At 39.9% G+C, this 13,977-nt stretch overlaps 1 protein-coding gene and 1 pseudogene across 1 annotated transcript; both read right to left on the bottom strand.

Moving 5' to 3' along the window:
• Window positions 1-2,967, bottom strand: LOC117552363 (histone H2A-like). The gene is made up of 2 exons (XM_034225739.1): window positions 2,950-2,967; window positions 1-426 (listed from the first exon to the last, which is right to left on the bottom strand). Exons 1-2 carry the CDS (start codon window positions 2,965-2,967, stop codon window positions 10-12), a joined length of 435 nt encoding a protein of 144 aa, XP_034081630.1. The 3' UTR covers window positions 1-9.
• Window positions 2,968-7,632: 4,665 nt separating this feature from the next.
• Window positions 7,633-12,364, bottom strand: LOC117552362 (annotated as a pseudogene).
• Between the last annotated feature and the right edge of the window lie 1,613 nt (window positions 12,365-13,977).

The raw sequence follows: 13,977 nt of genomic DNA, 5'->3' as shown, positions 1-13,977 counted from the left end.
TCAGGGTCTTCACTTCTTGGCGGCCTTCTCGGTCTTCTTGGGCAGCAGCACAGCCTGGATGTTGGGCAGCACGCCTCCCTGAGCGATGGTCACTCCTCCCAGCAGCTTGTTCAGCTCCTCGTCGTTGCGGACGGCGAGCTGCAGGTGGCGGGGGATGATCCGGGTCTTCTTGTTGTCCTGGGCGGCGTTTCCAGCCAGCTCCAGGATCTCAGCGGTCAGGTACTCCAGCACAGCGGCCAGGTACACCGGGGCTCCGGCACCGACACGGTGGGCGTAGTTACCCTTCCTCAGATGCCTGTGGACACGGCCGACGGGGAAATGGAGCCCGGCCCGGGAGGAGCGGGTCTTAGCCTTGGCTCGGGCCTTTCCTCCGGTCTTTTTATGGCACAATTTTATTTTACAGATTTTTATACAAAATAAAATCAACTCGTGAATTATTTCGTATTTCAACAAAAAATAAACTACCAAGCAGCATAACCAATACTGCTATTAAAAATAGCTCCAACTTTATCAGCTTCAATACTAAGGTGATGAACAAATTGAAAAATACATAATTATAACAAATATGATTTATTAATAAATGAATACTTTTACATTTGTAGATGTTGACACTGCAAAAAATATAATCATTTGTAATATTTGTATTCTTTCTATATCCCTAATAATCTTCAAAACGCTTTCTGGTTCTTTGAAGGCTCTATCCAGACTATCTTCTGGTTATTGTCTGCATCAATCCCTATTATCTCTTACAACAACAAAAAACAACATCTTGGACATAACCGCAAGACTGTAACCTCTTCACATTCTGTTGAGATTGTGAGTCAATTACTAGCCATGTCTCACACATTGCTGTTTTGAATCATTACTATGTGGATGACAGTTGAACTGGATGATGTAACATGTATTCCATCTGCTGGAAAGAAGACGTATCGCTCTGTTGGCGTCGTTTGGACAACAAAAGCAGAGTGAAGCTCTCATACCATAAACAACCTTTGAGTACAGACACCGTCCTGCAGAGAGCACACAGCCCAACAGCACGTTGTTGGTCTAGCATCATCTTACAAAACGTTTGCATTAAGACACTAAGACTAGCTGGTCCATTGTAAAGGTCAGTCCACCTTAAATGAGCAGTGGTTCATCAACAGTCAGTGGTTAACGTATACATCAGAATGACAAAAACATGAAACATATTGTCCACAGACAGATTTCTCTCACGTGTGAACAGTCATAAGACTTATTCATTGTCCTCTCCATCGGCTTCTGTTTCCATGTGTTCAGCTGAGCTGCTGATTGGAGGCTCTGCCTCTCCGTTATTTTCATTAAGCTGTGAGGACTGACGACAAACACACTTGTGCCTTTTGAAATGATTACGCCATTTAAATCTTTTGTCACAAACATTGCAGCTGTATATTTCCTCTCCTGTGTGGACTCTCATGTGTGTCTTTAAATTTCCACTCCGTGAAAAAGCTTTCTTACAAACTGAGCATTTGAATGCTTTCTCTCCTGTGTGGACTCTCATGTGATTCTTTAAATGTATATTCTGTGAAAAAGCTTTCTCACAAACTGAGCATTTGAATGCCTTCTCTCCTGTGTGGACTCTCATGTGTGTCTTTACATTTTCACTCTGTGAAAAAGTTTTCTCACAGACTGAGCAGCAAAAGGGTTTCTCTCCTGTGTGGACTCTCATGTGATCCTTTACATGTTCCTTCCGTGAAAAAGTTTTCTCACAGACTGAGCAGCGAAAGGGTTTCTCTCCGGTGTGGATTCTCATGTGTTGATCTAGTTTTTTTCTATATCTAAAAGCTTTCTGACAGACTGAGCAGCTGAATGGGTTCTTTCCAGCACTACGTCGGGGATCACTGACAGATTCTTGTCTATTTTTCAGTGAGTTTGAGCCTGAGGCAGATTCTCTGGTCTCCTTCCAATCAGCACTGTCTTCAGTGTCAGGTTCAGAAGAGTCATCAGTGTCTTCAGAAGAGTCTCCAGTGTGGTCCTCAGTCTTTGGTTGTAAACTGCTCTCTGGATCTGAGTTCCTGGCTGGTTCTGGTCCTCCACAGTCCTCTCCATCAGCTTCTGTTTCCATGTGATCAGTTTGTCTTTGATGAGGCTGAGAGGACTGAGGTTTCTCTTCATCATCATCACTCTTCACAGGGTCAGGAGTGAAAGTGGACTTGGTGATATCAGCCTCCTCCAGCTCCTGAAGCTGCTCTCCCTCCTGTTCCTGCTTAATGTGTGGGGGGGGCTCTGGGTCCTCCTGGTCCAGACTGGTGCTCCCCTCCTGCTGGTCAGGGAGAGGCTCTTCTTTAACCACCACCAGCTGCTGGACATCTGCTCTGTGTATCCGAAGCTGAGGCTGTAAAACAGCGTCCAGTAGTTTCTGGAGTCTCTCGTTCTCCTCTTTGGAAAGAGACAGCTCCTCCTCGAGCTCTGCTATCGTTTGTTCAAACAGAGCAAATATCTCTTCAGCAGCAGCAGTGAGTCGCTGCTTCTTCAACGACAGCAGCATCTGGACTTTACTCATGTTTCCTAGATCACCTTTCCCTGCAGACTCCGTTAAACTCTCAATCTGACTAGTGTTGCTAACGTGTTTTTAGCTAGCATGCTAAGCTAGCTCCTATAGTCCGGGGTAAACGCTCCAGAAAAAAGAGCACAGAGTCCGTTCAGAGGTTTATCCAGACACACAGATGATGGATCAGTAGAGCTGGAGCTCACACACACTTTCTCAGGAACACACAGAGAGAGAACCGGAGCGACGAGACGCCGCATACAGGACTCGAGTTATGTGTGAGCTCCGGTCTTGCCTCTTCCTGATATATTTGATTTCTCGGGTTTCCAAAGAAGTGTGGTTCTCTCTGCTGCTCGCCACAGCGGCTATTTATATCCACCAGCTGCTCTCTGATTGGTCATCAGCGAGCGTATCGACGATCGTCCAATCAGAAGGGAGCTCACGTTGGGAAGCCTCTTCATGCGGCTTATTTAAAAATAAAACAGGACATATTTAACCAGACCATAACCCTTAATATAAAAAGTGTTTGATAAATAATCCCACAGAAACACGTGTTGACATTTTCAGTGGATCCAGAGAATGTTAATTATATTCAAATGTGTTAAGTTTGTAAGGTTTAAACACATTAATATGAAAACAATCCCTGAAACCTGAAACTAAAATGTGACAAATCAAATCTAAATGACTGCGATATATTCCCAGTACTGAAGTAATACTAAAAAAATATTCATATGAAAACAATCCCTTAAACTAAAATGTAAGTGGCTTTGGATAAAAGCGTCTAACACGTAACATGTAATGTAATGATAAGCTTTCAGAGGTGCAACAATCAGGGGGCTGCAGGTCTGGAAACAGTAGCTGGAGCAGTTGGCTTTGTCCTGTAAAAACATCCTGAAGTTGACCTGTTGTCTAATGAAGTGGTGGAACACGCTGGAGATACCTGGTTGCATTACAAAGTGAATCTCTATTTCCAGAGAAATATAGAATGTTTGGAAGTGTTTGGAAAGAGCTCAAACACAGATCAATACATAGCAAGCACACCATCTGTCAGGTGTGGCATGACAACATACAGTATCATATCAAACAGGTATTTTAAGCCACTGCAATATTTCACATGTCAAATTCTGACAGCGTGAAAAAGCATGCAGACATCATTGCTGACGTGATAATACCTCCAGTTATTAACTGTTAAATCAAACGTTTATTCATGTTTAGCATTTGTAATGACTCAATAAATGCATTAGATATTATGCATATAGATATCACAATAACTATTTATTTTCAAACACATTAATACAAAAAGAGAAATAAAACATACAGCCTAAATCAAATGTGTAAGATAGAAACAAATGTATAATAATAATGTAATATTCTATTGGAAAGCATTTAACTCTCCTCTTGCTATGAAATAAACAAAGTACTGTAGTAATCAACTATTTCAAATGTATTGTAGTAAGTAGAATCGATAAGGAGTACTGCAGCAAAACATTATTGACAATTGATGAATTAATACAACACAGTAAACACAGAGTTACCCAAGATGTTTTAAATAGATTAGAATATAATATTATCACTATTGTCATCGTGCAAAGTATAACAACATTTATTTGGCCTCTCTCACTGCAGTTATACAAATAGACACAAATACATTAATACATAAAAGCAGCAATGCAATACAAATATATGTCAATGTGTATATTTACACAGTGCCAACAGATGCTAGAAAAATATCCATACATAATTGTGGTTGCAGTCTTTGAGGAGTGGAGTCCTGTGTGTGTGTGTGTGTGTGTGTGTGTGTGTGTGTGTGTGTGTGTGTGTGTGTGTGTGTGTGTGTGTGTGTGTGTGTGTGTGTGTGTGTGTGTGCTAACAACAAACCGAGTTACAGAAGACAACTACACTTTAACCACCTTTATATAAACGGTTGGTAAACGTTACATTATAATGAAAAAACGAGATTGATTTACTTTTGATAAGTTTCCTTTTTGTTGGACAACAGTTCTGTGATAATACTCCGTAGATGCTGCAGATACTAATAGCTGCTGCTCTGACTCTCCCTCTCTGGGTCTCCTCTCTTCTAACCGAAGGGGGAAACAGCGCAACTCAACAGAACACTAATTATTCCTCATTTCCTACAATGTGGTACTTCTACTTTACTCAAGTACAACATCTGAGTACTTCTACTTTACTCAAGTACAACATCTGAGTACTTCTACTTTACTCAAGTATAACATCTGAGTACTTCTACTTTACTCAAGTACAACATCTGAGTACTTCTACTTTACTCAACATCTGAGTACTTCTACTTTACTCAAGTACAACATCTGAGTACTTCTACTTTACTCAAGTACAAGATCTGAGTACTTCTACTTTACTCAAGTACAAGATCTGAGTACTTTTACTTTACTCAAGTATAACATCTGAGTACTTCTACTTTACTCAAGATCTGAGTACTTCTACTTTACTCAAGATCTGAGTACTTCTACTTTACTCAAGAACTGAGTACTTCTACTTTTACTCAAGTACAAGATCTGAGTACTTCTACTTTACTCAAGGTCTGAGTACTTCTACTTTTACTCAAGTACAGGATCTGAGTACTTCTACTCAAGTACAAGGTCTGAGTACTTCTACTTTTACCTTAGAAGCAGATCTGAGTACTTCTACTTTTACTCAAGTACAAGATCTGAGTACTTCTACTTTTACTCAAGTACAAGATTTGAGTACTTCTACTTTTACTCAAGTACAAGATTTGAGTACAAGTACAAGATCTGAGTACTTCTACTTTTACTCAAGTACAAGATTTGAGTACTTCTACTTTTACTCAAGTACAGGATCTGAGTACTTCTACTTTACTCAAGTACAAGATCTGAGTACTTCTACTTTTACCTTAGAATCAGATCTGAGTACTTCTACTTTTACTCAAGTACAAGATTTGAGTACAAGTACAAGATCATAGTACTTCTACTTTACTCAAGTACAAGATCTGAGTACTTCTACTTTACTCAAGTACAAGATCTGAGTACTTCTACTTTACTCAAGAACACGATCTGAGTACTTCTACTTTACTCAAGTACAAGATCTGAGTACTTCTACTTTTACTCTAAAACTAAAAACTATGCACCGTCTAATAGGCCTGCACGTGCCGTTAACCTCAAAGTTATCAAAGTCCAGCCAAAGCAGATCTCCTCTCATGACATAGAAGTCCAACAAATAAAATTAGCCCTCCTAAATGTCAGATCTCTGAATAATAAAACCTTTTTAGTTAATGACCTGATTAAAGAAAATAACTTAGATTGCATCTGCTTAGTGGAGACATGGCTTAATAACGACACAGCTACATCAATAATGAGAGAGACCTGTCCACCAAACTATAGCTTTTATCAGCTGCTCAGAAAGAACCGAAGAGGAGGAGGGGTTGCAGCCAGTTTTTCCTCAACATGTTTGTTCAGAATAACAGAACTAGGTGAGTTCATGTCGATGGAATATCCAGCCATTGAACTCAAAACTGAATCAACCATAATTGTTACAATATACCGTCCACCTCGACACTCACCATCATGTATACAAGAGTCCTCTGAGCTGATCTCACTGTGTCACCAGTTACGATAAGGTGATCCTAAACGGAGACCTGAATATTCATATCAATAAAAAAGCGGACTCCAAAGCTATAGAGCTTGCAAATCTACTAGATAGCTTTGATCTAACACAGCATATAATACATGCAACTCACCTACATGGTAACACATTAGACTTAGTGATAACAACTGGACTAAACATCAATAATATCTCAATAACTGAGCTACCTCTCTCTGACCATCACTGTATATTCTGTGATGCTGAAATGACCCTGACTAAAACAAAAAAATAAGTCATGGTTCAAAAAAGGCTCCTTAACGACAAAGCTGAATCAAAGTTCACCGATCTCATCAGACTCTATGAACCACACAGTCATGACAGCTCTCTGAATGAAATGGTAGAACATCTCAATGATGCTCTATCATCTGTATTAAATTCTGTCGCCCCACTAAAAACTCAAAAGAAATCGACAAGCAAAGCCTCCCCCTGGTTGAACTATAATGGTGTCAAGGAAGAAAAAAGGAAATGTCGTGCAGCAGAGAGAAAATGGAGGAAAACAAAAACCACTATCTGCTGTGAAATCTACAAAGATGCTTTAACTGCCTTTAACAGAACCATCCGACGAGCAAGGAAATATTCAGTTTCCAATATTATCACAGAGTCCTTTTCTCCACTATCGATCAGCTGCTAAACCCTGTCTCTGACCCCCCACCCTCCTCAACAGCTACATGTGAGGAATTTGCTCTGTTTTTTGAGAACAAAATAACTTCAATCAGAGCTAGTATCAATACTAGTGGAGGTGGAGATGAACCCGATCTCAGTAGAGTATGTAATGTAACCATGAGTAACTTCACATGCGTCACACTAAGCGAACTGTGTAAAACTGGCTCAGAAGCAAACTCCACAACCTCAGACATTGATCCTATCCCCACAACATTCTTTAAGCGAGTGTTTGATAGCATCTCCAGTCCAGTCCTGGACATTATGTCTTCCCTGATGCCTTTAAACAGCTGTTGTAAAGCCTCTATTAAAGAAACCTAAACTGGATAACAACACAGTAGCAAACCACAGAGCAATATCAAATCGACCATTTATCAGTCAAATATTGGAAAGAATTGTCTCAGTCCAAATCAATTCCTATCTTAAAGAAAACAACATCTTAGAAGTGTTTCAGTCAGGTTTCAGAAGATACCACAGTACGGGTTCTTTGTAGAGATTTGATCCATTGTCCTCAAAACACCCAGCATTTAGGCCATGTGTGACATTTGTTTGAGCAGCATGTGAAGTACCTTGGAGACTGTGACAAATAGGTAGAAATGACAGAGAGTTTGCTGCATCACCACTTTGACATAAATCCCTCATGAACACTATGTAAATGTTTTTTTGAAACCTGAATATGATCAAAACTGACGCCTACAAGGATCGTGTGCACAAACCAACTTAAACCTGCTGCTAGGATAGAAACTGTGATCCATTCTTAAATGGCTCACCAAGGACTGGCAAGTCTTGTGTACAGCTTGACGTATGAAACACTTGTACATGTTTTGATCCTAGTTCAAGAGTTTTGCCCGCATCTCACGGATTCTGGGAGACTCATCTGTTGTGTTGATGTCGATGTTGTATACTGTTGTCTGGACAAATGTGTACAGCTGGACCAACGACTCCTCGTAGGACAGGTTGAACACATAGTGAGATTTGAACAGTTCGTCAAAAGCACCCAATGAGCTGGTGGCTTGGCATGGTATGAGCTGTTTGTCGATAACAATGTAGAAGGTGTCAATCCGGTTCCGGGCTCGGCCAGCAGCCAGGATGTACGGTTGTTGACCCTTTCTTCCCGCAGGTGCTCATCGATGCTGCAGCACGACTGAAAAACAGAAAAACAACATGAACACCGTAAAGTAAAAGTTTGGATAGTTATCCAGCAACGTTAAAATGTTCAGTTTAGATTTCGTCTCCCTTTTCTCGCTGGGGGAAGAAAATATGAGACATGCATACCTTGTGGAAGTGGACCATTTTGTCCACTGCATCACTGGGACTGATCTTGGTCCTCTTCCGTCCAGCAAGAGATAGAGGAGCAGCAGCAGACAAGCCGTGTCACTGTCCCAGCCTATCAGGAGGACAAATCAGACAACAACATGTCAGTGTCTACCTCAAAATGCACAAAGTAAAGAGCTATTTGGAATATAACCAAGACTGCATGTAGCTTACTGGTGTCATCGTTCTCTGTAAGTGTCTCAGCAGCGTTCAGAAGTCGACACAGCTTCTGTTTGACTGAGTCAGGTGTTTGGCTTCTTTGATAATCTTGATCTTGAAAGCAGTGTCCTACTTCTCAAACATCTTGCAGGCTGTTTCACCAAACAGCAGCAGGAAGTCTTGAGTTAGCTGTTGATTATACACATATGCAAATATATTAAGCATTTCATTGCTTACACCCAACCAAATGAAATATTAGAGTTTAAAGACTGGACTTTAAATTAGTCAAATGTAAAACTCACCGGTCCTTTGACATCTAAAAAACGTGGAAATGTTTTAAAGACATCTGCAGTTCGCTGTGGGTCACGCACTAAGTCCTGGCGATGTTGCAAGGTTATCTTCATCTTCTCGAACACACTTGCTTCATCGGGAGAGTGAACAAGAAAGGATAACGCCTCCCTGCAAGCATCTCCATCAAGCTGATGAGGCACTGTGGGTGCTGATCTTGGGCGGTTCGTTCCTTGTTAGGGATGTCCCGATCACCTTTTTTTGCTCCCGATCCGATACCGATCATTTGATTTTGACAATACCGATTTTTCCCGATCCGATCTTTATGCAATGCATTAAGAGAAAAAAAAAGGAAAAAAGCATTCAAGTTTGACCCTTAAGGTTATTTTTTTATTTAAATGACAGTACCCAACTATCCAATCTATCCAACATGGATATAGCTTATTTTTCTCACAGCAGCATTGGATCAGTTCAGTTGTGCAGCATTGGATCAAAACTAAATAAAGCTTATCAGTGGTCCACCACAAAATAACCATGTAAACAAATTGAGTGCAGATAGTGCAGTAACAAAACAAAAATAACTCTACTGGAAAGAGGTAGCTTGACTAGCTTCACAAGTTCACATTCAGTCACAAATAATACAATTAAAATGTGGCTTAGTGCAGAATTCTAGCCTTAAGACTAACTAGTCTAGTAATAATGCAATGAACAACAGCAGCTTAACATAACATGAATAAACAAAGTATTATATTTCCATCTTACTGGAGTAACACAATTCAATAGTAATCAGCAGTGAACCACTTCAACACGTGTGTTTCGGTTTATTCACGGCATTCATTTTGTTATTCTACAGTATTGTTGTTTTGTAGTTATTTGTTAATGTAACCCAATTTGTGTTCTTTGAAATTGAAAAGGATATCGCATTGTGTTTGTTACTTTCGTTGCAATTGTATATGTCTTAAGTGTCATTTGGCTTGGCTTCCTATTTGTGGACATGCTTTTATTTTGAAGGAGAGGTAGCACTGTTGACAGGAAGTTGTTGTTGCTATGGAAACAACGTGACGGAGATTAACGGAGAAAAGTAATATCTACATATAAAGACGGAGAAAGTAAACGATATTTTTTATTTATAAAATATAAAAAAACAAAAAAGGATTCCCGATTCCGATCTTTTAAAAATCACGTGATCGGCTCCGATCCCCGATCACTTGATCGGATCGGGACATCTCTAGTCCTTGTGCTTGAGGCACTGTGGCTGGCACAGCCTGTTGACTGCGTGTTGTCCGATTCTTTCTGGTCATGGTCCTGAGGCGCCATGATAAATATCCTGTGTTTGTTTCCCCATCGTAGAAGTGCTCCTGTTAAGACATTTTCAAAAATATTAGAAAGGTCTATCACTCATTTATCTTTAAGTTTTTCTGCAACATCATTACTAACTTCAAATGTTGAATGGCGTGCATTTTTTATATCAGTATTAAAGTAACCAAATATGACACCAGATTTTAAGAAGTAACGTTTAATAAGTAACTCAATCATATAAACTTAATTCCAAAGCTGCGTGTAAAAAAAAGAAAGGTTTAAACTTACATAGCCTTTTCGAGAAAAGGGATCTTTCAGGGACGGAAAGAGACTAATGATTCCCAGGGCATACTCCTCCTTCTGTTTACGGGAAGGAATCCTCCTTTGGAGCAAAGACAAAACTAAAACTAAATCAAAAAGCCCCAGTAATGTTGCTAGCTCCACACCTAAGTTCCTTCAATGCCACACGTTTAGAACATCCATTACCATACTTCTTAACAAACCATTTTAGTTAGATTTTTTTTTTTAAGAACAATGCGTTTCAGAAATACTTACCCATGCATTTCAGTCATATGGCTAGCCAATATGTTGACAAGCCGTCTCCGAGTGCTGTGCTTCAGTGGATTTTCTGACTTGTACTCTTCCAGCACATCATCACCTCCAGGTTTCTAAAGCAGAGCACTTTCTACCATCTGCTCACACAAGAGATATAGTTAAGTGTATATTTCGGTCTTCCAGGACAAAATCATTAGAACAACAACGTATCAAATGTTTCTGTTCAGACCAAGGGTAATAAAAAAAGGTTTTTGGTAAAATGTAAATAAAAGGTAGAACCTATTTGATAATACAGTAGGTTGTACCAAAAGCCAAACTAAACCAGTCTGGTTTCAACTACCGAATAACTCATTCACCATTTATACATTTAAAAAAAGTCAGATTTGTAAGAATCTCAGTATAGTAAGACACTTTTACTTCTTCTTGAGTCTTGGAAATGACAGTACCTCTTTCGCAGCCTCCGACTCAGAAACCTCTGTGGTAGACGTGTTCATGACTTCAAAGCTGGACACATTTCGGCCTGTGGGAGCCCCCCATTCTCTTTGACTGGAGAGGTCATTATCACTTGAAGGTGACATTGTATCCGTGAGGGAAGATGGTGTTGAATGATCTGAAGGAGAAAAAACGTTGAAAACAAGGAAATCTGCTATTGGTGGTGGTACAGTCAGTAGAGGAGATAACATGTGATATAGTGATGATTTCAAATAAAGAGTGAGCGTTAAAAACATGGTTTTGCAAAACCACATTTGCAAGTGGATGCTTATCCTTATGATGAAATATTGTTTTTTTGGTCATCTATTTTGTCACAGTAGTCAGTCAGGGACATAAAAGGGTTCTAGTTCCACAAATACAATGTGTGTAGCATAAAAACCTGAAACCTACCTTCACCTGAAATGCTGCTACATACTGTCAGGCAAAAGTCAGGATTGGCCTCTGTCAATTCATGAAGCATCTGTTCGTCCATTGATGGCAATATGTTTGTTGAAACAACAAACTGACCTTGTTTAACACAAACATGGGACAATCAAAACCCAACCTACATTCATTTCATTTCAAACCTTTATTTTACCATATTGGTCCCATTGAGATAATAGATCTCTTTTTCAAGGGAGACCTGCATTGTATTAATTGTTTTGGCAAGTTGATGCTGACCTATTGGTTGCAAGCATTGTTTTTGAGTTAATCTACCTAGTAACGATCAGACAGTATAGGACATAAAGGAGTCTCATCTTTACACGTTTGTGCAGCCGATTATGCAGATAAGCTTACCTTCACCTAAAAAGCTGTCACATACTGTCAGGCATAAATCCGGATTGGCCTCCACCAGTTCAAGAAGGATGTCTTCTTCCACTGCTGTGTCAGTTTCATCAAAGATTTGAAGTTCAGCCGCATCAGAAAGCCCAAACTTGCGTTTGACTATAGGAAGATTAGCATGACACCAGAGAAAAATACAAGAGGCAGGTTTTTAACTGTACATATTATGAATGACAATTTAATTAACCTAATTTCATTTCATTTCAAACCTTTATTTAGACAGATTGGTCCCTTGAGATCACGGATCTCTTTTACAAGGGAGACCTGCAACCTAAAGTCATTATTATTATAATCTTGCCAAATCTACACAGCATTCTAAATACTGCATATTTAAGCCAAACTACTAAGCAAGTCAACTCAGATGAGGGAATTTGGAAACGGTTTCCGAAATAGGAAGCATATTTTGGAAATCAAAAATAAACTAAAAAAGGCCTGCAGCAAAAATCATATTGTCCCCGCTGGCCAAAGGTAATAAAGTTATCAAAAATAATACCACACATCCTTTTGCTTCTCCAAAGCTGTACATTTTGTTACACAAGATGGCTACTCACCTTCAATGAATTCCAAATAGGTGAACCCCAGATTTAACCTGATGTACTTTTTGGTACTCTGGTATTTTACCTTCAGCAACATGATGAGTCTTCTTAAAGAAACCACAATGGAAATAATGTTAGCAGTTAACTTTTTTTAGCTGCCACATCAAAAAATCTAAAAGATTCTGTCTGGAACAATATAGTTGTTTTTTTAAAATACGCAACCACTCATTTAAGTAGGCTTAGCCTCTTCATGCAGATGTTTGTGATCCAACTGTACATTAATTTACTGATAGGCTATAAACGTGGTAAGCCACCTCCTGTCCTCACCACGTGTCTAACTACAGCTAAGCCATCTAACGTACGTTAGCTAAACAGCTATAGCTTGATTAGCCTCTCAAATCAGTCTTCTTCTCATTCAGAAGCAGTTTTGGCACTTAATTAAACGGGACATGTTGGTTAGCTAATTGCCATAGCCAGTGAGCAAGTTAACAAGCTAGTTAAAAAACGGGGCGTTAGCATAGAGCTAGCGATAGCATCAAACTAGCGTTAGCATAGAGCTAGCTAGCTGCTGTAAGAACAAGAGAAGACAACGTAAAACGAATATTATTGAAAATTGTAATAACCATTCCAACATCAGTAGCTATCTATCTTTACCTTAGTCACTCGCGCTGACTGAACTCAATGGCATTTTTGGAAAGTTTTGGCTAACACAGCTGCAACTCATCTCCACCTGATTTCCCGCTTATGGTCATGGCTGTTACAGGGTGGTTTAGGCTAGGTTGCAGCTCCACCCTGTGGACGTATTGTGCCTGTGTTATATATATATCTGCCTCACGTGAATATACAACCCAGTCTCACGGCATTTCGTGTTCACCAACACGATTTGTAATCTATTGATTCGTGTTCACCAACACGATTTCCCCCTTTTTTTCGTGTTGCAAAGCACGATTTTAAAAGCAATGTATTTCTACTGGTAATGACGCTCATGGAAGCACGGCATTCGTTTGTGTCGGCTGCCCTTAAAGGCAATGTGAGCGTTCATTCTCATTGGATAACGGATAATTGTACACCCGGAAGTAAGTATTCCCCTTACTGTCGATTGATTTTACAGTGATATCTGCACTACTCATCGACTAAAAAACACCAGATTATCCTTGTTAATTACACAACATTGATTGGTTTAAATTGTGTGCAATGCTTTTGTATTTTTCCCCTTCGATTCGGAGAAACAAATATGTTTTTGGAGTAAAGGATAGCAGAAGACACTACACTACCCAGAATCCCCAGCTATCATTTGGACTACACCATGTGCGCTGTTTGACAAACCCCGTGATAGTCCTCAAGCTCTGTGATTGGAGAGTGTGCTCCGAGGGTTACGCGGAGTCTCGAACAGCACTTGAAATGGGATGGAACCACGGCAGACTGTCCAAAACTGGATTTGAACGGGTCCACCGCGTCCCCCCCTCCCCCACCCCGTCCCCAGAACTACACATGTTGGCTATTCTGTTTCGCAACATGCTCTATGGCACTCCTCTACAGGGAGTTGTAGTTTTAAAAGACGTTTTCGTATTTCCCATAATAAGAAGTGGCCAGTATTAAACTGTGTACATCCCTGGAGGTTTAGGGGATAGGAAACACTCAAATTTAAAACATATAATTAATAAATGGGTGACAATTGCTTGTGTCCATAATGGGCAGCATTAATATATA

The sequence above is a fragment of the Gymnodraco acuticeps genome, unplaced genomic scaffold (genome assembly GCF_902827175.1).
Source record: "Gymnodraco acuticeps unplaced genomic scaffold, fGymAcu1.1, whole genome shotgun sequence".
Lineage (NCBI taxonomy): Eukaryota > Metazoa > Chordata > Actinopteri > Perciformes > Bathydraconidae > Gymnodraco > Gymnodraco acuticeps.
Note: the sequence above shows the minus strand (reverse complement) of the source record. Positions and strands in the feature narration are given on the sequence as shown.